Raw genomic sequence first — 25,457 nt, forward strand, 5'->3', positions numbered from 1 at the left:
TGCTTGCAATGGATTCAGAATCATGAAAAACCCCTAGTTTGCCCCCTCACATTCTACATATAATTAAGTTAATGGGACCCCAACTTTCAGCAGCTGTCACAGATTCTCCAAGGGAAACTGAATTTCAGTCTTTGTGGGATGTGTTACTAGACACCTTTACAAACACATTGGTGAAGATAATTTTTGGTAAGGAATTTATTCCAGGACTTTTTAAGATATCCCCCGACTATAAGTCCGACGATACCTAACACTAACCTTAACCCTAACCATAACCTCAGTAAAACTATGCCTAAACCTAACCTTAACCCTAACCCTAACCGCCATCAGTCCCCTGCATACCTACAGTATGTCCCACAAAGCCAGGCCGGGCAAAAAAGGGTTGGATTGGACACTCGCACCGACAAAGCGGGTTCTCATCCTGGAGGATTCCAACTTGGCCAGAATATCACACCACACTGACCTACAGATAGACAGCTACACTGGGGCAAATATTTACAACATAACTAAGGTCTTAGAAAAGTTGGACATTCACCCCGGGGTAGAAACGGTGATCCTCTCGTTGGGTATTAATTAACTGTACGGACAATGATGCAAACAAACCAGACGGTTGGCTCCAATCAGGTTTCCCTATCTTGTATATAAACAAATCTTTTCTAAAAAAAACTAGCCTGGCTCCAGCCCATAGACCCGCCCACTCTCTGAGTGGACTGCTTCAGCTTAGTCTGAAATCAGGCTAGCTGCAAACACCTGCATGTCTGCAGACAAGCTCCCTTCTCCTAAGATGTTGCAGAGAGAAAGAGAGTGGAGCGGATAGCCTAATGATAAAGGTCTAGACATATGTATACATAGGCCTACAGTTGATTATTATTATTTATTGATGTTTTATTGTTTTATCTTTGCTAAAGGAGAAGTTCCTTGGGGATTAACAACAAGCAGACATGTTCAACCGTAACGTAAAGAACGTGGTTGTGGTCTCCCTTGGCTCTCTGTCCCTGTTTACAGCTTATGGAAGCCTGCAGAGTCTACAGGTAAGACACACGGTGACTCAAACAGATGGGCGGTGAATTCATTCAGGCACAGCAGAGTTTAAGGTCATCTGTTGAACTACTGTGTAATCCCAAAGTTGACAACGGCAACTCAAACAATCTGGCTTCTGCATTATTGCCTCAGCAATAAGACCAGTTTTTATCAACACCAGAGCATGACAAGCTTATTTTTCAACTTGAAAAAGTACATAAAGGAATGTGCTTTTCTTACAAGACACCTTTTCAACATCTAAATTCAAATTATATTGGAAACCATTTTACTTGTTTTGGATGTGATTATTTGCCTAGGGCCGATACACACTCACATAAGGAGCCGGGTTTATTTCGGTTTGGCTCTGTCCAGACTACAATGATGCAATTATTATGACGAGAGAGAGAGAGAGAGAGAGAGACCACTGTTCTCTCTCCATTTTCTGCCCATCTGGTGCTGCTGGAGCTGGTGCGCACTGGACCTCCAGTCAGTCAGCGTGCAGCCACAAGGGTCAGTCAGATATGTATCCATCCTGCAAAGCTCATTTAATGGCCACAAAGTTTTCATGCCAATATTTACAAGCGGCTTTGGCACCAGCAGCTAAGAGAGTATGAATTGATTCTCCCTGAACCTAAATAATTTCGGTTTGGGGAGCCCTCCCGTACCAAAATAAACGTGGCTCCTTATTTGAGTGTGAATCGGCCCTAACCGAGCAGAATCTTCATCTTAATTTATAAATGTTTTGGTCATGGGGAATCAACTCAAAGACATGGGCCACCTCTCTATAGGCGTAATGTAATGCATCAATAAATGCACAATCCGAGTTCCCAGAGGTCTTTTCTTCCGCCACTAAGTGGCAATAAATGCATGACATCAACAAATAAAGCGTTCTCCTTCCATCCATTCCCCTGTGTCTCTCCTGTCCAGAGCAGTCTGAATGCAGAGCAGGGGATGGGCCTGGCATCTCTGAGTGTCATCTATGGTTCCATGATGGTCTCCTCCATGTTCCTGTCCCCCATCATGATCAAGAACCTGGGCTGCAAGTGGACCATCGTGGTCAGCATGGCCTGCTATGTCTCCTACTCCGTTGGAAACTTCTATCCTGGATGGTGAGACACTGCCTGAGACGTCTGCCTGTCATCTATCCATCTGTTCCTCTCAAAAGACATTTCGTTCATGAATTAAAACAAGTGTCACTTAAAGCAGTGGTTCTCAACCTGTGAGCTGGGACCCCCAGGGGATCCCCAAATTATTTTGGAGGGTCGCCAGATGATTAACTTAATGTGCAACATTGTTTTCTCACTCAACAGAAAACAAACCAACATACAGTTTAAGTGTATAAAGGGTAGGCCTATCTGCACATTTCTAAGGTGACAATTTGACTTTTTAATACCTCTAAATACCTCTAAAATGACAAATTAAATATTGGTCAAATTGTCAAATATTAGAGGCAGAAATTGTGAATATAGCAGATCTACATCAGCATATGTTCACAATTGAACCGTCTGTGTTATACAAAATGTAATGCCTCAACTTAGTGCTCGTCAGGGTGGGGGTGGTCCCCAGTTAAAATATGATTAGTTTGCGGGTCGCGGCATGAAAAGGTTGAGAACCACTGATTAGAGTACTAGTAAGTAAGTTAGTACATTATATCTGTATAGCACTTTTCACAGAGAGAACTCACAAAGTTCTTTACATACAACAAAAAAAAACTGCTAAAAACATTCAAATGATAAGAAACGGAACAAAAACAATGCATCTCAGAAAGGAAAAAAAACAGCGCCTTTCAGACGAGGAGCATTTGAAGCACCCTAGTAATTCATTTTCAATGAGATTATTATTATTATTATGAGTCACAAGGGGATGGGGGGGGGCAAGTTGGAGGGGCCTTCATAATGCTTTAACTATTGAAAAATAGCAGATCTACTCTGTGCCACGCCGTGAGCTTGTAGATCTGCTATTTTTGAAAAGTCACAAGAATGTGTGCAAATCTTTCAATATATGTATTTTATTAAGTTAATATTTGTAACTAAAACTTTTGGGTATGGCAGGGGTATGCAGCTGCCATACCCTGGGTCCGGGGGGGAATATAAATATAAATCCATTAATGTCTATTTATCTATCTGTGCTGGTTATTATGTTGTTAAATTACAGTAAAATAACTACAAATGCAAAATTTAACAAAATGGTCACTTTAACAAGGTATTATAATTATATTCTCCACACTTGTATTCTCCCCATCTTGACAAAAAGGTATATCACCAGGTTCCGCAGGTCAGCTGCACAGTTGCAATGCATTATTGTTAATTGTGGCACGTTTACTAACACGCCAAGTTTAGCTACACTTGAACAACCGTTCCAGGTTAGAAAACCGTAGAAACGGGGGTAAAAAACTGACAAAACTAGTTTTTTTTTCAGACATTGTGAAAATATCCGATCTACATGTTCACAACACCTCGCAGCGCGAGGCATTGTGAGCATGTAGATCTGCTATTTTCACAATAGAAGCGTGTTATACAAAATGTAATGCCTCTTTTCCATGAGGACTCCCATCTTTGCCATACCCTAGCTTTGCTGAACTGACGCCACTTGGTTGCCTGCCCTCCTCTTCATGCAGGTACACACTGATCCCTACCTCTGTGGTCCTGGGTTTGGGCGGCTCACCTCTATGGTCGGCTAAAAGTGCCTACCTGACCATCTCTGGTAATCTACAGGCTGCTCAGGACGGCAGGAGGGCTGCCGATGTCATCAACCAATACTTTGGCATCTTCTTTTTCATGTTCCAGTCCGCTGGCATCTGGGGAAACCTCATGTCCTCCCTCATATTCCAACAGGACTCCAACATAGGTACACGTACAGTTAGTTACAGTAGTTAGGTTTAGATTTCAATTGCATTTTATTCAGAATCACATTCAGAAACACTAAGAAACAACAAGTTACAACCACTCATTGATGTGCTAGGTTGTGGTTGGCAACATGACATCATGCTTGGTTAAAATTGTGGATTATTCTTAGGCAAGAATCACCACTCCGACAGTGACTTCTTATTGTCGGAGTGGCAACACTTCCATAGAGGTTAAGGTTAGGGTTTGTGTCGGAATGGAGACATGTCGGAAAGGAGACATGTCGGAATGGAGAGATGCACTCATATTTTTATGCCTTCAGAATTTTATGTCTTGGCCTAGGCTGGTGCTTCCAGCCTAGGCCAAGACATGTTACCGGTTGTCTGTCTGTCCACCCATGATCTATTTGTCCGTCCATGTGTCTGTTCCAATTTTGTGAAGTAATATCTCACGAACGCCTTGAAGACAATCATCCACTTAGACTCAAGGATGAAGTGTTTAGAAGTAGGAGGTCAAAGGTCACTGATAGCAGAGTGATTAACACGTGTACGATATAGGTTCTGATGCCTGGTTGGCCGCCATGTGTTATTCCTATTTTTATTATTGTTTTTATCAGACCTTTATTTATACAAGATCAACAAAGAAGTACAGTATTGACAAATGAAAAGAATGTGGTCTTCCAGCCAACATCACTGAGGAACAGCTGGAGCTCTGTGGAGTGGCTGAATGTGACGTCCAGCTAAACGACGCCACCTTCAAAAACGTCACCATCAAACCAGAACAAAAGCTGGTCAAGATGCTGGTCGGAGCCTACATCGGTAACATCACGATCATTTTATGCTTTTTGTTCTGTCTTTATTATTATTTTATCTATTCATTTTACAATGCCGGAAGTCATTCTATCTCCGAATAACTTTCTAGAACAGTGGTTCTCAACCTGTGGGTCGGGACCCCCAGGGGGGTCCCCAAATTATTATTATTATTTTTTTTTGGGGGGGGGGGGGGGGTCCTCAGATGATTAACTTAATGTGAAACATTGTTTTTTCTCTTAACAGTAAACAAACCAACATAAGGTTTAAGTGTATAGAGGGTATCTGTACATTTCTAAAGTGACAATTTAAGGACTTTTTAACACTTCTAAAATGACAAAAAGTTAAATTGTCAAATATTAGAGTCGGATATTGTGAAAATAGGCGATCTACATGCTCACAACGCCTCGCGTTGCGAGGCGTTGTGAGCATGTAGATCGGCTATTTTCACAATAGAACCGTGTTATACAAAATGTAATGCCTCAACTCTTAGTGCTCATCAGGGTGGGAGGTCCCCAGTTAAAATTATGATTATTTTGGGGGGTCTCGGCCTGAAAAGGTTGAGAACCACTGTTCTAGAAAACCCCTCTCCCTGGGGTTTGAAACTCTTCTAGGAGTCGGGGTGTTGGCCATGGTCATCGTGGTGGTGTTCCTGGACAACATTGACCAGAGTGAGGCCAGGGAGTTCCGTGAGAACCGAGAACCTTTCTGCAGCTCGTTCTTGGCCACATTCCGCCTGCTTGGCGACCGCAGGCTGATCCTCCTCATCCCTCTCACCATGTACAGTGGCTTCGAAGTGAGCTTCCTGTCTGGCGAGTACACCAAGGTGAGGGGCTTGTTTCCTTCTTCTTATTTTCCTTTTGTCTTTTCCCGTCTGTGGTCGCCCCAGCAAATCATCTGCCTCCATCTCACCCTGTCCTCTGCCTCCTCTTCATTCACACCGACTAACTTCATGTCCTCTTTCACAACATCCATAAATCTCCTCTTTAGTCTTCCTCGGTAACATGTCATTAGGTCGAACGTACCCTTTGGATCGACCACCAAACTCTAAACCAAACCCTAATCCTAACCTCAGTAAAACTATGCCTAACTCTAACCCTAACCCTAAACCTAACCTCAGTAACCGTGACGCGGGAGATTATCTAACCTGCCGACGCTCGCGGGTGATTATCTAACCTGCCGATGCTGTTCGACCCAACGGGAGTTCGACCTATGCTATGGGGCAGTCCCCGGCTTCCTCAAGGCCTCCTGCCTGGACGCTCCAAACTCAGCATCCATCTGCCGATATACTCAAACCATCTCAGTCTGGCCTCTCTGGCTTTATCTACAAAGCATCTGACATGCGCTGTCACCTCTAATGCCCACGTTCCTCCGAATGTCTCTAATAAGCTATGGCTGGTCTCACTACAGTCTTGCACACCTTCCCTTTCTTTCTTGTTGATACTTTCCTATATCACACATCACCCCTGTCACTTTTCTCCACCCGTTCCAACCTGCTTGCACTCGTTTCTTCACCTCGTTTCCACACTCTCCATAGCTCTGGAACGTTGACCATAAGTACTAAAAGTCCTCCACCTTCTTTGCCTCTGCTCCCTCACTATTCCCCTTGGGTTCCTATGTGTGGGAAATGTGATAAAACAGAGCAGTGATGTTTCTGAGGCTTGTTTAAAACCAAAACTTAGTGTCGTCGTCATCCCAACCAGCATGTATTTTAATCTTTTTGTTTCCATTCTAGAACTATGCCACTTGTGCACTGGGCATCCATTATGTTGGCTTTGTGATGATCTGCTATGGGGCTTGCAATTCAGTGTCTTCCATTGTCTTTGGGAAGTTGTCTATGTACACTGGCAGAGCTCCGCTCTTCTTCCTAGGTAAAATCCAAGTCCATGACCAGGGTCATAATAGGATATACTGTACTTTGAACTGTGTAAACAAGGCAATCGAGTGGTAAGAGATATTATTTTTGTTTCGGCATTTTACAGACAGCATGAGAGATATACTGTAAACATACAGTAAAGGTCTTTGCACACTGCGGGGAAATCTCGCTTTTGCGAACACCCATCATTTCGACCGGAGGGTAAGCGACTCACTCCACGGAGGTTAAGGTTAGGGTGAGGGTTAGAGTCGGGTGTCGAAAAGATGACATGTAACAGCGACACGCTCCCCACACTGCTGCGTTTTTCGTTGCGAAATGCGTTTTTCAGGGCAATGAGAGAGAGAGAGATAGAGAGAGCAAGGGACCGAGTGGTACGCGAAACGGGCGGCAGCGTGCAAACGTGACTGACATAACTTGAGGTTGATTTTTTTATTTGCGCGCTCCGAAATTCACTCCGATATTTGGCCCGAAAAACGCAGCAGTGTGCAAAGACCTTAAGTCTCTTTACAATACGTTTGCTCCAGTGCTTTGCGTGACTCAACTAATCAACTAAGGATATGCCTGTAATTATTACCTGGGGGAAAAAAAGAAGGAAAACAATCCCAACATGAGACTGGACTGAGCTATGACGTACTTGCCTGATTAATTGATTGAATACTCTGTTTAACTGTACAGGTCGTACAGTCAAAGTTAATTTGTTTAATATACAATATAGAAAATGGAAACAAGCCCCTGGGTGTTTTTAAAAAGTATTGGAAATAGGAAATATTCAAGTATTCAAGTAAAGTACAAATACTTAAATGTACTTACGGTACTGTACCTTACTGTACTGAACCGCCGATCCAACCAAAATACCCATATCTCCATATACATGAATATCCATATGGGTATCAGGGATCTGCATATAGGTAACTGGTCCATTATATATTAATAATGAATTCCGTCCTGTGCAAATCCGTCCTGCACGACCTCGCCCTCTGCACAACGTCGCTTTTCCGCCCTTAGGCATCTTAACTGGTAGTTAATACTTCTGATCTGAATCACTCAGCATCATTCAGTGATCAATAAGGATTCTCAATGCCACGTCTCTCCATTTGCAGCGGCTGTGATCAACTTCTCCTGCATCCTAGCCTTGCTGTACTGGAGACCTCGTCCCGACCAGCTGCCTCTCTTCTTTGTGTTCCCTGGTCTGTGGGGCGTGGCAGACGCTGTGTGGCAAACACAGACCAACTGTGAGAATGCAATAGAGAATAGTTTTAATTGGATCCTATATACTGTATGTTTTAAATTAATGTGAGATGTAGGCTACTTCTATACGTCTATACTGAATGATGAACCTGTGCTAATGTTCTTTGTTTCTTTGCTGCTATTTTTTTTTTTTTTTGGTGAAAATCTGTGCAAGTCTTTGACTTCTAAATCCTTCCACTAAATCAGTGGTTTAGAGGAACCTTTTCATGTCAAGGACCCCCAAAGTTACAGGTATTTGGCCATGGACCCCCATCTAAAAATATGTTGTTCCAGGGACCCCCAGAAACAGAGATTTGAGTTATAAATAATATATATATATATTGAAAAACTTGCACACATTTTCACGATTTCTTCAAAAATAGCAGATATACAAGCTCCGTGAGCTTGTATATCTCCTATTTTTCAATAGCTAAGGTAATAAATAATTCCAGGTCTTAAAGGGTTAATTTCTTTCTTTCCTTCTTTCTCCAGCCATCTATGGAGTTCTCTTCCTGCGGGACAAAGAGGCAGCCTTTTCTAACTTCCGCATGTGGGAGTCCCTGGGTTCCGTCATGGCCTTCGCCTACAGCACCTCCATCTGCCTGGAGACCAAGCTGTACATCCTTCTGGCTGTCCTGCTGCTCGCCACGGTCACGTACCCTGTCGTCGAATACGGGGAACACAGGAACCCCACGCTGCCCGACGCAGCGTTTACTTGCCAAGAAAACTCAGAGATCTCTGACCATGAGAATAGAAAGCCTACCGTGTGGTCCGTGATGCTTCTAACCCAGACATCCCAACTTTGAGATTAGCATTTCCGTGAGGTCCCCCGTATGCACCCGTCCACGCGTGCAGCGGCGCGCGTGCACCCGTCCACGCGCATTTTTCTGCGGTTAAAAACTGTTAAAACTGTTAAAAAACGGTTCTGCACGGCGGCGGAACCATTTTAGGCTTAATATAATCGGGTTAATTTATAGCATGCCATGATGTCTTTCTTACCTATTTGGGAGAAAGTTCTGTCACTCTCACAGTGAGACACAACAGCCTGCCTGCAGGCTGCCGTGCGTCGCACAGGCTAACGCAGCTATATGTCCAGTTGTACGTCCAGCGAAAAAGAACCAACAGTTCTTAAGTACTGTTATTTTATTCATATTAAGCAAGACCTGTCAAAACCTGTCTGTTTACTTACACTATTATGATTATCCTTCACGCTTGAGAATGACAACCCAGGATCTGTTTCTGAGACCAGTGGTTGGTCACTTTTAGACGCCCACATCTCCCACAGTGAATGACAATCATTCATTTGCCAGATTGACAGTTCAACGACGAAAGATAACACATCGCGGGTTGCAGATCCGGAGCGGACGAGATTTCCGGGAGGTTTAGGGCCTGTCGCGGATGTGCGGGAGGATATGTTGATTTCCAGGAGACATCAGGGAGACTTGGGATGTCTGCTAACCAGTCAGAAGTATCAGGCAAGCACGTCATAGCTCAGCCCAGTCTCATATTGGGATTGTTTTCCTGAATTTCCTCCCTTCATTCTGTGTGAAATTGATGTTTTCAACGATATCACTTTTTCTTAGCAGATCGTGACCACAAAGCAACACCAGAAGTCTTATGCGTTTTAAAATTTAAAATGAATTCAAGCACATGCACATATTGCACACACAGTCACACACACCCATATGCATGTAATTTAAGATAGAGACAGACAGACAAATTGTTTTGTCTATTCTATGGCGTTTGCCCTTGACTGGCTTGAACTGCAAACCTTTGCTTGCCATCTTCTGTGTCCACTTTTAAGTCTTTTAAAAACCCATTATTTTAGGATGGCTTTTAACTGAATGTATAGCTGGTTTCTTTTTTCTCCTTCATCTTGTATTATTTTTCTGTATTGTTCCTTTGTTTTTAACTTGTTTTAATCAAAATGCCTTTGTACTCTATGTGAAGCACTTTTAAAAAAAACAAAATAACGTAAATAAAGTGTATTATATATTACATTATCAGGTGCAATGTTTCCCATCCACTCCACACATGCAAAATAAATATCTTATCCAAGTGTTGGGTATTCAGTTGTGTTTGTTTGTTTATCGCATAACGGGAGTTCTCCGGCAGTATAATAGACTTAAACGATTTCTCTCTGCAGTGTATATACGGTATGTATTAGGGCATTCACGAATAGTGAGTTTTAGTATTCGAATTATTCGACCTCAAAGTATTCGAATAGTTGAATATTCGACAGGACTGGCCAAACTGGCCAAATGTTAACGGACATTGTGAAAATAGCAGATCTACATGCTCACTGAGGATGTAGATCTGCTATTTTCACATTATTTATCTGTGGAACCGAGTCACATTAAATGTAATACTTACAGTTCCAAGTGCTTGTCAGGGTGGGGGTCCCCAGTTCAAATATGTTTATTTTGGGGGTCACGGCCTAAAAAGGTTTGAGGACCACTGACAACTCATTCTTATGAAAATATATTTTTTTTTAAAGAAAAAAAAGAAAAAGAAAAAAAAAAGCGAATATTCGACTTCGGTGAACAGCGTTGAATAGTGATTTGATATTCGAATATTTGGTGAATGCCCTAGTATGTATATGTTTTATTGTACATTCTACAGTATATCCAACTACTACATTACTTCCCTCAGCCAATATTCTACCGACTCCCAATTGTTGCAAAGGAGTTTTTAGTTCTTAATCTTTACTATTCTCAAATTAAAAATGTTTTAATCTTATGCTGGTATTATTATTACATATTGCATACCCTCCACAGCATAGCCTCGACCCCTCCTCACCCACTGATAAGAGGCCATGAAACGGTCACTGACAAAACGCCTCTATGGAAAAGGTTTTTTGATATACAGTAGCCTATATACATGTTAGTACTACTATTGTTAAATACATAATATTAAAGATGGTTCATGGACATGGTTGGTAAATGTTTAATAAATACGTTGGGTCCAGTGTGAGGGGGGCTTTGTAGGCCACCAGCAGTGTGTTATACTCTGTGAGGGCAGTAGCTGGGAGACATGACATTTTGGCTGGTTGAAGACCAAGCAGGCTGCTGCATTCTGGATGGTTTAAGTGGCCATGCTGGGAGGCCAGCAAGGACTGAGTTACAGTAGTCAAGTTTTGATATGACATCTTATTCACTATACATAGACAGACGTCGTTCGGCGGTCTTTGAGCTTTATTTTTATATATTTTGTATTTATTTCTTGTTTTACTTCACTTCTATACAAGTATACGAGTCCGTTTGGTAGTCTTATATGAAAGAGACATTTTCGGACACCATGTCAGTCAGCATGCATGTCTGCCTGCCTGTTAATGTGTGCATCACTACATATAGACACAGAGTGGGCAACACAGTGTAAAGAAGAGAACATATAAACCACAACGTGCTGCAGTGCCACAGCAGAGAATGACAGGAATACACTCTATGAAACCACATGACACAGGAAACTATCTTTCTACTCAGCCCTGCAGACATTTGTATCATGTCAGCTATTCGTATAAATGATATAAAAGGACAATAATCCCAAACTAGATATTGTTAATTTATTTGATAGATGAATTGTGTTGTCTTTGTGTCAAATACTAACAGAAAATAATAAGGCTTTGAGTTTTGTCAAATAAATACACAGGATGAAATAACAAACATAGGCCTACAACGTTTTGTGTTCAACAACATGAAGTTAATGTAGTGACAACAAAGGGCCTCTAGGGGTGTCAGGGGAGTTTTACTGTAATGACAACAACCATAATGTAAAAAACAAATAAATAAAGAAGAGTTCTATAATGTAGTGTAACTGGTGAGGAAGAACTTTCTCATCCAATCCAAACAATGCAGGTGGTGAGCTGAATAAAAGCAAACTGTAGAATGAAAGAAACCTGCTCACTCACTGCTGGGCTTCAGTTTAATCATTATTTTATTTGCATCCAAAGTGATGTTTAGAGCTTCATCTCTTCATCACTGCAGTGACCATGAGAGACACCATTAATAAACAACCCCATGAAGAAGACAATCACTGAGAACACTTTGCACCTGTTAGCATTTGACATGAATAAAAAAAAAAATACCAATCAGGCAAAGATTTGACATGCAATTGCAACAGGTTGTGTGAAAACAACCGGATATTTGTTAATGCACATGTCATGGTCCCATAGACCTATAGACAAGTGAGAGACAGGTAAACAGTGAACAAGTGGCACATATCGTTCTCACTTGAAACGTGTAGAACTCTGCGCAATAAAAAGTGGCCCAAGAGACAGAAAATAATATATTAAAATTGTCCACAAGACAACGCGCCACCATCAGGCTTTAATGCCATCATATTAAGTGTGAACAGAACACAGACTATACAGACATTTATTAATGGTTCAATATTAAAAGTTAGCCGAGAACAACAGCGCCCATATCCACAACTTTCCAACATCCCATCGTGCATTGCGCAGAAGTTGCACGGAGCTTCCGGCGCCGCAGCCGAGTGTGATCTACAAGCTCACAACGGCTGCATCTGCGACGCAACGTGAGCTTGTATGTCTGCTGTTAACCAGAAGTGTGGTGCAAAAAATTCTCCAGTAAATTCCCGCGGAAAGAGGTGGATATAAAGACACAAACAGAATTGACGAGGGACCAAAAACTAAAAGGTGTCCAAAAAAGGGGGATGAATGTCCATTTCCTCACTGAGGCCCTAACCGTAGCTGACATGGGTTGAGACTTGAGAGTGTGAGTGTAGATAGTGTGAATACTTCTTCCATGTTGTCTTCTCTTCCCCATGTTTTCCTGACATCTTCATTTAGCCTACCAACCTGGAGAAAACAGCATCATACAACTTTAAGAAGTCAAAACCAGACGAAAAGTTAAGGCAAAAGAGCTGGAACAATCAAAATAGAGCCCAGGTCTGAGAGTCTACAAATGGAACCCCATTTTTAGACTCTGGTCCTTGCAAATAAAATGTTTGAGAACTACTGTTTAGAGTGGACTCCTAATATACCATAGTGTCATAGTAAATCAGTGTCAGACATATCATGAGGAAAACCCTGGAGACTTGCCATTCAGTAATTGGGTATAGTGATCAAAATAAAAACATTATAACGCTGTATTAAAACAGAAAATCTAAGATTTGCCACGGACACGACGTCTTTGCCCCCGGGCACTTTGATGACACCTGGAAATGACGATGGTTATCAGCAGCATTAGCTCTGCAGCTGCAATCTTACCAAGAGCTGTTCCTGCTTTGACCTGAGAATATACTGGATTTTCACTTTGCTCTGGAGCTGCTGAACCTGTCAGTGCAGAAGATTCACAGACAATGTTAGGAGAAATTATAAATAGAGCATTCACATCCACAATATTATGTGTATTCATCTGTTTAATCAGTTTTGGCCTTTAACCATACGGGAATGTCCTGTCTTTACATGTGTTTTTTTGTCCTTACAGGGGTTGACACTAAGGTCTCAGAGGCACTTGCCCGTTGGGCAAGTACAGGTCATTTTCTACTTGCCCAAAGGTCATGCCCACTTGACCGAAAAGTTAATTGTCCATTCGAAAATTTGAATTGTCGTTCAATTTAACACTCTAAAAATGTCATACCTCAATTTTTGTCCTACATTTTTATGCTGCATAGTTATGATTGAATATGACTATGGGTTCACACCTATTTTATATTTTTAAGCGTGAAAACAGCACACAATAGGTAAACAGTGCTTTTATTTTACATTCCACAGACCAGAAGACAGAGCACTTTGGCCACGTTCAGGTGTTTAGACAGATATCTCGTGCTGTGTTTATTTATACACTACTGTTGCTTCCCCTTTCAAACTAGCACTTGCCTGGTCGGGCAACCTGAAAGCAAACTCTACCTGCCCGAAAGTTTTATTTACCTGCCGGGGGCTGGTGGGCAATGCCTGCCCACTAAGCAATTTGGGGGTTAAATCGCGTTCAAATGACGTCTTCGCCGTAACCGGACGTCTAGCTAGATCCGGTCTGTGACGAGTTTAAATTTTAAAGTTTTTTCACCGTCTAGTATAGACTAGACATTGTATCACCGTCATTTAAAAGCCGTTAGCGGACGCTAGCGGCCACCGAAAGTAGTGAAAATGTAGTGAAAATGATGGCAGCCAGCAGGGTTTAAAATCACTATTCCTTGGTTCAGAGCGCCGTATGCTACTCGAACCACCGCAGCTGATCGTATTTGTAATGATTTCTTACACTGTTATTATTTGACACTGGGAGTCGACGGGGTTCGAACTCCTGACCTTCTGTTAATGAGACCTGCGCGCTACCGCTAGACCACGGCACAGCTTGTTACTTATATGTATTCCAGCAGCTATTAGTAGTTGACATATCGCCTCCCGCTGTTCGTTTGAGGTCGGTGCATTTTGTTTGACAACACAAACTAACTTTATATTGATGCATAGCTACAGTATAAAACGATTTTATTTAATCATTATCGTATGGTGGGGTGGGGAGACATGCAGTCTTGTGTATGTGTTTGTGTCTGTTGGTGTCAGAATGAATTATGTAACTCAGAGAAGTAATAGTATGCTGTCATAGCAGCACCACGGCATTATGCCATTATTTATTACACTTTTAGAATTTTTCAAAGGTATTGTCTTTTAGACGGCTATAAGATGTGCAATGGCCAGAAAACTGCTCGGTGGATGCAATTAAACTACAACTATTAAGGTAGAACCGGGATGAGATACTGTTAGCATCTGATAATGAACAACTTGATAAAAATGTATTTAAAAAAAAAGATGGTCTAACACACGTTTGTCCAAAACGGTGATATATCGTTAAATGGAAGCGTTCAGATGACGGCTACAACTCAACTAGACTATATAGTGAAATTGGCTCTTAAAATTACTTTAGTCCAATATTTGAAAACCAGGTGTGGATATTAAAGCTGTTTTTTTAATCAACAAGTATGGAATAATGGATTAAATGTAATCAGCTACAATCGGTCTATAGACAGACTGACGATAGACGGTTCAAATGAGGGCTAAACATAACCATTGGGCTAAATGACGGCTAGTGTTTACTGGGTGCCTTATGTTTCAGTGGAACAGGTGCATTATTGAGGAACAACTCCTAGCTTATTGTGAATTGACAGTGTACGTAGGTGGATAGACATTTCACCTATAGCTTTCTTCTTCTTGTCCTTGACGCAGGTCTCGTCTGCTTCTACAACGCAACACACAAGTCAGAGCAAAGTATTATTACGGGAAAACCTGTTTAGCGCTGTTAGTTGGACAACTGAATCATTCAGTTTATTCACTATATCAAATAAAAACACTGCTCTACAGCACATTTCTTGAAATTTTGTCTGTACATAATTATTCTTGAGTTTACTTCACTGCCTCTAGGGGGCATAGTTTGTTCTTCTTCAAGAATAGAACCTCCCTGTCTCCAGGGGGCGCTGTGTATATTGTTGTGCTGCAGCTTATGCTACAGGAAGTACCTAGTATTTCCTCATTCACCTGCAAGCAACACAAGAAGCAGCATGTCTGAGTGTTCTCTGAAGTTGCAAAGCCATCTGTCGGTTTTTAGCCCTTTGAGTGGCAAAATGAGTAAGTCTAGTTGTTATTTAGCATTGTGACTTTGTAAATTGTTACATATTGTGACATATTTGTACATGTGTGTAAACGTTGTTGCCATGCTTGACAGTGGTGCAAAATCAGGCTTGGGCCTACTGCTGAAGTTTTGTTATGTGGTAGCCAGTTGAATTATTTCTTACCTGTACCTGCTGTTTAGTTTATAGTTGAATGACTTACCTTATACTTGCCTATGCTTGTGTAATGATGTAAACCAATGTAGTTTGTGCTTACCTTTGTATCTACCCATGTTGTTTACCTGTTACACATTTATACTTGACAATATGTAATATGTGCCTTTCTGTATTTATGTGTTACAGTTTCACACTTTCTTGTAATAAAACCCAGTCCATATAAAACACCTGCCTGTTCCTTTATTGGGTGTAACAGCACATTGTCATATGCTGTTACTGTACTGCATATTGAAGGTAAATAGAAATATACAAAGGTGACCCCTGATGAATTACAATGTAGGCTACCTCTTTTTGTCATTCATATCAACAACCTATTGAGGGAAAACATTGTACCTGTGTCTGATTCCGTCTTCACTTGAGAATACAGAAAACTCTTAAATGGAGCAGATTTCTCTGTGGAGGAAACTCTCTGTTAGGAACTCTTGTATTTATGTCCATCAGCTCCCTATACACATGCTTGTACACTGTATAAACTTTATACACTCCATAACCATCACCTTAATCATATTTCATATACAGTTAATGTCTGTTATGGTTTGCTCACCCTTCCTTTTCTTGCCCATATGTTGGGGGTCGGTCTGTGAACATGTCACATCACTGGACTCAGCAGCTGCAGGCTCTTCTGAAAGAAAGATCCATAATAGACATCTGTAAATTCAAATCATCTTTGTAAAATCTAACAGCTCCCTCTTTGGAAATCTCCATTTAAATCAGCATGTGTTATGAAGGGGTGCCCAAAAGGTAGAAGGCTGTGCAGGTAGACCATAATATGACATGCTCCTAAAAATATATAATTCAAATGTAAAAAATACATCACAAAACCCTCATTTGGCATTGTCACTTGAATTAAGGTGGCTTGATTGATTGACACCAAGAAGGGTCTGTGAGCTCTCTTCATGACTTCTCACAATGCAATGTTTTGTTTTCAAGAGTCACTTCCATACAGAATGGGATGAAGACTTTACCCCTTTTATTTCCCATTTCAAGCATGTTTGAAAGTAATGCCAGTAATGCCACCCATACAGCATTTAATATGTAATGCCAGTGCCACTATTCCAAAGCCCCAGGTATTTCTTTTTGGGGCGGTGGGTAGATCATGTTTTGCTTGTCATTTTTAAAGTAGCTCAAGTAAAAAAAAGTCTGGGCACCCCTGTACAGTATTGTGTTTGCGCCACCTGCTGGTATGGGACAATAGAGGTTGACTTGATCAGTTAATTAATTGTTGTTCAGATGTGTTAGCTGAAACTATCTGTAAACTGTCCCCGTCGATTTTTTAAATTGATTCAAGTACAGATACAGTATAAGTAGAGCATATTAAATCATATTCAACTTTTTAAATGCTATTCTTTTTGATTGATGAATGATCGATTCATCGTTCGGTGTGTCAATATTGATCAATCGAACATGTCAGTGTTGTTTGTGGTTAGCGATCAGCTGGTCTGTGATTGATCTATTGTGATTGTTTGAAAGGCTGACCATGTTGAAGTGGGGACTGGCTGTCATCTGGACTTCCACTCTGATTGGTCCTCTGCTCTGCCGGTGCATCCTGATTGGCTCCCTGTGTCCTGACAGATCTATTTAGAGAATATTTATCATCATAAAGTGAATAAGATCATGTTTTAATATAGACAAACACAGATGACCTCTCATTGTTAGTTAATTGACTAATATTAATCATTAGACTATAGATGCTATTAGTCAAGCAGTGTTATTATTAGTGAACCTTTTTTCCCCCTTAAAAATGAATCTGTCTTGGTGCATTTAAATACATCTTAAAGGAGAATTCCAGACTTTTATCGCTCTATATATTTATTTATTATAATAAATTATTATGTTTTTTCTTTGGTTGAAATCATGGGTGAAATCTTGTTTGGCAAGACTTCAGGAAGTACAGTTGTTTTGATGATCTGCTGGTTCATTTATATATACATATTCAGGCAGTTATTTATTTGTTTAGTGACCTTCCCAACAGCCACCAGCATAGGTTGGCACATCCATATCTATCTTTTATCCACCACCATGGACCACTATTAATTAACCCCTCCAAGTCGACTATCTGTGGAAAATGTAAGCTTCCAGTTGAGACATCACTGGGAAAAGTATGGAAACCTACCTGACACAACATGGTTCTGTAACAAACAGAGTAAAACATGTTAAATTGTGTTTTTTCACTGCAAGCCAGTCATCACAGTTCCACAACATACTGTAGGAAGGAGTTTAGTCAAAATTATTTATTACACAGCTTGTTTGAATGCTTGATTCTGAGTGGTCAATCACTGAATTCAGCGGCGTTATGTAAGGGATAATGAATGGCTCCGCTGTGACTGACGATACATAAGAGACCGGGATGTTATGTATCGTCAATCACAAGGCAAGGAGATCATTATCCCGCTTATTACCCAGCTACTAAATAAAATTCATAATTTGACTCAAAACTAAAAACAAAACAAAGTATTTCCTTGTTTACAGATGGCTGAAAGTATTCCACAAGTGTTGTGCTGGGCGTCCCCCCCCCCCCCCCCCCCCCCCCCCCCAGCGCAACATGGTCGCAAAGTGCTGATTAGATATAATCCATTTTCTGATACTACGTTGTCTATTTCTCGCTTAAAATATTTTTAAAAACATTCTTGAGAGCAACGTTTAGTTTTAAATGTCGCTGTGTGTTTGTTTACATGGCTGACATGTTGGTTACAGCACAAGATTCATTTTACACAGTGCAGCTTTACTGCAGCAGGTGTTCTGAGTCGTTGATTAGCCGGTCTGTTATAGAGCGTAACGGTCATTATACGCCTATAATTCACCGCTGATTTCAGCGCTCGACCAATCAGAATCAAGCGTTCAACCAAGCCGGCTAATAATTCTGGATAACGACCGCCCTACCAATCAAAGTCTAATCAACTCCTGCTGTGCTGCATGGTTTTTATCCTGTAACACACAGCGTCATTTACAACTAAACGTTGCTCTCAAGAATGTTTTTGAAAACATTTGAAGTGAGAAATAGTCAATGCAATAAGTCACAATTGATTGTTGTGCAACACTTATGGAATACTTCCATTGTTTTGTTGTTACTTTTGGGTATAATTCCTGCCGGGGTTTATTTATCGATAATGGCCGCCGACCAGCGAATTATCCCTTCTTACATAGACACATACCCCTCTCTTTTTAAGTGGTTCTCACCTTTAGATGTAACGGATCGACACAGCACTAGCATAAGGATGGTCAGCAGAATCACAACCAGAAGTCCTAGTACAATAGTATACAATAGTATAATTCCCGCCGGGGTTTATTTATCGATAATGGCCGCCGACCAGCGAATTATCCCTTCTTACATAATAGGCTAACCCCTCTCTTTTTAAGTGGTTCTCACCTTTAGATGTAACGGATCGACACAGCACTAGCATAAGGATGGTCAGCAGAATCACAACCAGAAGTCCTAGTACCAGGCCTTCTATGTGAGGAAATGTATGTTCCACAGGTACAGTCACTGGAGGTTGAGAAGTTATGAAGGCAACGATATTAGAACAACTCGTTGCTTGTGGTGAATGCGTCAAACCATCATGACTATAGACCTTTCTCCCAGAGCGCTGCCATGGAGCTACGGTGTCGCTGTGCAAAGCGGGGCCACTTGACACCAAAGCTATGGTTGTCGCTCTGAGAAATCGGTCTATACTGCTAGGCTAAAGATGGGAGAACAGTGTAAAAGTTTACAAAGAAAGGTTATTTTCTAAGAACAGAAATTGAGGAATTAAGTGTTTCTGCTGCCTAGAGATTTAGACTTGCAGTGGGGGGGAAACATGTTTTATAAATTCCTACCATATTTGCATTAAAACAAAGAAACAAATGGATTTACCTTACCTCTCACTGCCATCCAGCTCTGTGGTGACTCTCCTCCAGAATAGTTACACTTGTAGAATCCCTCATCAGACTTAGATACAGCAGGTATGATCATCTCTCCATTGGTTTGAGTTTGGACCAGTTGTTCATTTCTATAAAAGTCCACGTTGGAGAGAGACGAGTCTGTTCTGTGTTTGCACTGAAGAGAGACAGAATGTCCCTCAGTCACAGGGTAGACAGGACTCACCAGGATGACAGAACCACCATCTATAAAACAGACAGGATGTTAGGATTCAGACTGAATTAATACAACATCATGTTGTATTAGACGTGATGGAAGGCTGCAGTAATGCTAAGTAGTAGGGGTGTAACAATACCATAACTGTATGGAAAAAAATAAAAACGATATGTCAACAATCAAAGTATATCGATATGTAAACAGCAACATATCGTATTGTTTGACTTTGTATTGTATTGTATTGCTTTGCAATTCAAATAATCACATTGAATCATGTTGCAATGCAAATAATCGATTGTATCAATACTAAGTACTTGTACATGTCATATTGCTCGGGAGGTAGAGAGGATCATGCAATGATTTTTGGTTTGGAGATTCGAAGTTTGCTGCTTCACCTCCCAATGTACAAATGAATGGACCATTATGCGCTTTGAGGTCGCAACTTGCTTAGACAGCGGTATCAGTGGTGTCAGTCATCTCCAAATTTGAGCACTGTTACAGCATGCGGCTGTTACCAAGGGGCGGCATAGCTCAGGGATAGAGAAACCGTTATTAGAGCACAAAGGGTTCCCGAAGGATTCCCAGTTTGAATCTGGGCTCCCCCTGAGTGAATGTCGAAGGGTCCTTGGGCAAGACTCTGAACCCCTAGTTATGTGTGAATATAGTGAATGTGTGCGTGAATGGGTGAATGTAATGCACAATCTCTGTAAAGCGCTTTGGATAAAAGCGCTATATAAATACACCATTTACCATTTACCAAGACGGAGACGCATGCGCAGTACAGGCAGTGGTATCAGTGGTCCAAATTTGGGCACTGTTTAATATCAGTGATGTCATGTGGGTATATCGGACGGACGGACGGACAGACAGACAGACATTCAGTCTTTTATTATGTAGGATGTCCAGTGTCCACTGTCAGCATGCAACAATGCCGTGTCACGTCCCATGTTGCCTCATGGTCAAATTGATACCCAACCGTCATATCATGTATATGAAGTAATCAGACTCACAGTGTATTGTGATGTTGACGGCATTGCTGTACTCCCCCAGTTCAGACTCACACCAGAACACTCTGGCAACACTTTCGCCTCGATGCAGCGAGGTCTTTTCAGCAGGGTACCGCTTCAGCTTCCCCTCACAGCTCAGCGGGAGAGGCTTAGACTCAGAGAGGAAGTGCTGGCTTCTGTTAGAACTCACTGTGAGAGAAACTGAAGAATGAACCTCTAGAACACAACACAGGATCAGAGGTCAAACAAAGAGCAGTGCTGTAATGATTCAGTATACATGTAGTGAACTAAACTGAAAAGTGAGAATACAATCATCAAGTATGGGAGAGAAAGTAAGAGAAATACTCATTAGGTGAATGAGGCTGTCATGTAGGCTCTCTTGAAAACGACCCAGAATAATTTAAGAATGATGAGCCACACTCACCACTAGACCACACAAACTGACGTTGACTGTATCGTGTGTAGTAAACTGGGTCCCTCCCAGCTTTACACGCATATCCTGCTGTGCCTGTAGGATCATGAATGATGTAGGAATCTTCTACAGTTCCATGGAGGCTACCAGGTAAGAGCTCATAGGTGTAGTTGTTGTGTGATGGTTTAGGAACAGCTCTGTACCAGTAGAACCTCCAGTCTGCAGATGATTCTTCAACCTCACAGCTCAGAGTCACTGAGGCTCCAGGACTCAACCATGGAGGAAACACACTGAGAACAGGTTGAGGTCTGTCTGTTGGAAAGCATAGTATCTGCATTAAAACCATTGTTTATTGTGTATGTTAAAAACCACAAGGCCATAAACCTTGATTTAGTCATGGACACTGGACAACTATCAACATATAGGGATAGTTCAACCAAAAATATATATAGGTATACTTGAATTCATGGATATTGTTTTAATTTTATCGCATTCCTAAGCCAATACTTTGATGACAAGGAGTGGTTTCCTATGGAGACATGAACAGTCTCCTTTGTGTCTCCATAGGGAACCTATGGACATATCAATTCAGTTCCTAGATGTTTACACTGGCGACTACTGTTGGTTTATAAAGCATTGCACAGTTTACGGCCATCCCTAATCTTGTGTGCTATCACGAACCAGACTCCCCAGAATCAGAACCAGACACAAAGTCACTGTTTTTTCTCTGTTATATTTCCAGTACTTGTGTTTTACTGTATTCAAAGGTCACTGTTTAACTATTTATTCCCTTCTTCCTTTTTTACGGAATTCAAATGTACTTTTATAATGTGTTTTCTTTGCTTATTGTTTCATGTAAAGCACCTTGAAATTAGCCTAGTAAACTGACTCCTCCCAGCTCCCATGCATTCGAATGAAGGCAGGAAGAGAGACTGGTTTACGAGGCTACCTTGAAATGTCTTGTTGTTGAATGCGATAGACTTTATTAGCAGTGGCCTTTTTAAAGTGACATACTGTACCATATACAGTTGCATGTTACAGCCACAAGGTGGTAGCTAAAGACCACCCTACTTTGTGCATCTTACACATGACTTACAGTGATACATGCTAGAAAATATATACATATTTGAGGTTATGAGGTATGTTACAAGTGTAAATATCATCTTGTCTGAGTGAATAAAGAGAATATAGATTAAATTCATCTTCACCTTGACTGTGTCCATAGGAGAGGAAGATACTCAGCACTGAAACACATTGGATGAGCTCAAGCTTAGCACAAAATAATGCATTTTAATTATTAATTTACACAACAGCAACATAGACCAGCAACATAGACAGCTGTGGTCACTCAAAGTTAAATTAAAACAAATAACACACATCAATAATGTGTCCATTCTGTTAATGTATGATATGACTAATGACGCTTGACCAAAAGCTACAGTATATTGTGTTAATATGAAAGCAAGTGACCACCTTCATGCTCTCTGCCAGTCTGCCTATGTTTGGACAGTGGTATATTATATAATATTGAAAACCTTGCATAAAGTATGAGCTGAGGCTGCATATTAACGTTGGTTTCATGCTTGATGTTACACAATAATGCATGTCAATTATTGTCAACACAAGTTGCAATATTATTATGCCCAACAAATGTTTTGCATAATTTTTTCATGTGCAACATTGACTAACAAACTAAATAACTAACACAACTAATAACATGTAATATATAGGAGCTGTAGCTATAGGCCATCTGATCTCGTTACTGTATAGTTGCATCATTGCTGTTGTACTTCGTTGGTAGTTTTATATACTAATGTAACGGAGGTGATCCGAACCTCCCCACCCAGCTTCGAACCCGGGTCTCCCGCGTGAAAGTCCAATATCTTATCCATCACTCCAAAGGGATATCCCTATGGAATGAGAGCAGATACTAGACTTTTGAGGCTTCAGGCTGGGGCTGCGACTCTCTCCGCCACACTAATACATTTAAATATTGTTGAAATTACAAAACTACAGCGAGGTGAACACATTGGTCTCAGACTAGAGACTTCTGATTGATCAGATAATATCATATGCACTGGGTTGATTCAGTAGTAGTAGTTTTATTCAAATTATAAGCAGCTTAAAGCGGCACAATGTAACTTTTTTTAATGAATAAATGCAATTTTGTCCAATGTATTGGGTTAGCATGTTAATACAGTAACATATACAATTGGGCTGGTTGTATTTTGTCTCCCTGCTCTTCTATTGAGACATTTAGATGGTGTCAAAGGTCATGTCTCACCTGGACACCTCAAGATTCAAGCAGGCAGGCTCTATTAGCTCAATGGTAAACAATTTCAACACTTGCTCAGGAAACCAGGATAGAAGAGGAAAGCTACATACTGTAGTGCAGCTTTAAGTTTCACAAAAAAAAAAACAGACAGATATTCTTCAATTCAAATGGTTTAAATACTAGTTCAATAGAGGCGCTATAGTGATAATAATGATACTCACAGAAGAGAACGCAGGGCGAAATATGAGCCATCCTCTTATGTGATGAACGTCCCTGAAAAACCAGAGGGAGGGAAAGAGAGAGAGAGAGAGAGAGAGAGAGAGAGAGAGAGAGAGAGAGAGAGAGAGGTGCAGATGGAGACAGACACAGGGACAGTATTGTCCATTGTCTATTGTAGTATTGAGAGACAGCAGAGAGACAGGGTGGCTGGGGAAGATGGTACACTTCATGTCATGAGCTCGGTTTTCACAAGTAAATTCAGATGTCTCCTTCCTCTTCCTCGAAGAGGCACCGAGATGAAGCCATGATCTCATTCATTCATTCATTCATTCATTCATTCATTCCTTCATTCCTTCATTCATTCATTCCTTCATTCCTTCATTCATTCATTCCTTCATTCATTCATTCATTCATTCATTCCTTCATTCATTCATTCATTCATTCATTCATCCATTCCTCCATTCATTCATTCATTCATTCATTCATTCATTCATTCATTTTTCTAGATAATTCCCACCAGGGGATTTTTTGTTTCTGCTCTCTGCATCCTCCTCGGTCACTCCAGTCACCCAACATTTTCAGGCCGTGTGCCCCCCACCACACGCACACGCACACGCACACGCACGCACGCACGCACGCACGCACGCACGCACGCACGCACGCACACACACACACACACACACACACACACACACACACACACACACATTACATTTTGTTTGACACAGTTCCACAGATAAATGTTGTGGAAATAGCTGATCCACAAGCTCACAGTGAGTTTTCTGTTCAGGTGTGTGTTTCAGGTATTATGTTATTGTAGCCTAGATCTACTTTTCTTTGTCGTAGTCTGTAGACATTAACATAAAGGGCGCTAAACTGAGGAGTTGAAGTGCATGGACATTGTGAAGGTGGTTGTGTAGCTGCAGTTAAAGTGTGGACAGTGTGGAGGGTTGTTTAGTTGCAGTTAAAGTGTGGACAGTGTGGAGGTTTGTTTAGTTGCAGTTAAAGTGTGGACAGTGTGGAGGTTTGTTTAGTTGCAGTTAAAGTGTGGACAGTGTGGAGGGTTGTTTAGTTGCAGTTAAAGTGTGGACAGTGTGGAGGGTTGTTTAGTTGCAGTTAAAGTGGACAGTGTGGAGGTTTGTTTAGTTGCAGTTAAAGTGTGGACAGTGTGGAGATTTGTTTAGTTGCAGTTAAAGTGGACAGTGTGGAGGTTTGTTTAGTTGCAGTTAAAGTGTGGATAGTGTGGAGATTTGTTTAGTTGCAGTTAAAGTGGACAGTGTGGAGGTTTGTTTAGTTGCAGTTAAAGTGTGGACAGTGTGGAGATTTGTTTAGTTGCAGTTAAAGTGGACAGTGTGGAGGTTTGTTTAGTTGCAGTAAAAGTGTGGATAGTGTGGAGGGTTGTTTAGTTGCAGTTAAAGTGTGGACAGTGTGGAGGGTTGTTTAGTTGCAGTTAAAGTGTGGACAGTGTGGAGGGTTGTTTAGTTGCAGTTAAAGTGGACAGTGTGGAGGTTTGTTTAGTTGCAGTTAAAGTGTGGACAGTGTGGAGATTTGTTTAGTTGCAGTTAAAGTGGACAGTGTGGAGGTTTGTTTAGTTGCAGTTAAAGTGTGGATAGTGTGGAGGGTTGTTTAGTTGCAGTTAAAGTGTGGACAGTGTGGAGATTTGTTTAGTTGCAGTTAAAGTGGACAGTGTGGAGGTTTGTTTAGTTGCAGTTAAAGTGGACAGTGCTGAGGTGTTTTGAAAGGAGAGAATGATGCTTAACGATTCCTGCTGTGCTCACTCACTTCATGAGTCTTCATCTATCTATTCTACAGTATGTGTTTGCATGTGTATGGGTGTTCATGCTCTGTGCACTACTAGGCCTGCATACTGTGCACATCATATTGTGTAAAGAAGAACTATAAA

The 25,457-nt window shown here is 41.1% G+C and overlaps 1 protein-coding gene across 1 annotated transcript; it reads left to right on the top strand.

Moving 5' to 3' along the window:
* Positions 1-938: 938 nt before the first annotated feature.
* LOC308304930 (protein unc-93 homolog A-like) lies at positions 939-8,578 on the top strand (the record flags this gene model as incomplete). Its single annotated transcript, XM_080749554.1, has 8 exons — positions 939-1,028; positions 1,945-2,126; positions 3,635-3,864; positions 4,544-4,678; positions 5,284-5,495; positions 6,405-6,540; positions 7,646-7,777; positions 8,265-8,578. The coding sequence occupies 8 exons, from the start codon at positions 939-941 to the stop codon at positions 8,576-8,578; spliced, it is 1,431 nt and encodes a 476-aa protein (XP_080605680.1).
* Between the last annotated feature and the right edge of the window lie 16,879 nt (positions 8,579-25,457).

This window comes from Nannobrachium achirus (assembly GCF_963921795.1).
Source record: "Nannobrachium achirus genome assembly, chromosome: 19".
NCBI classification, from domain to species: Eukaryota; Metazoa; Chordata; class Actinopteri; order Myctophiformes; family Myctophidae; genus Nannobrachium; species Nannobrachium achirus.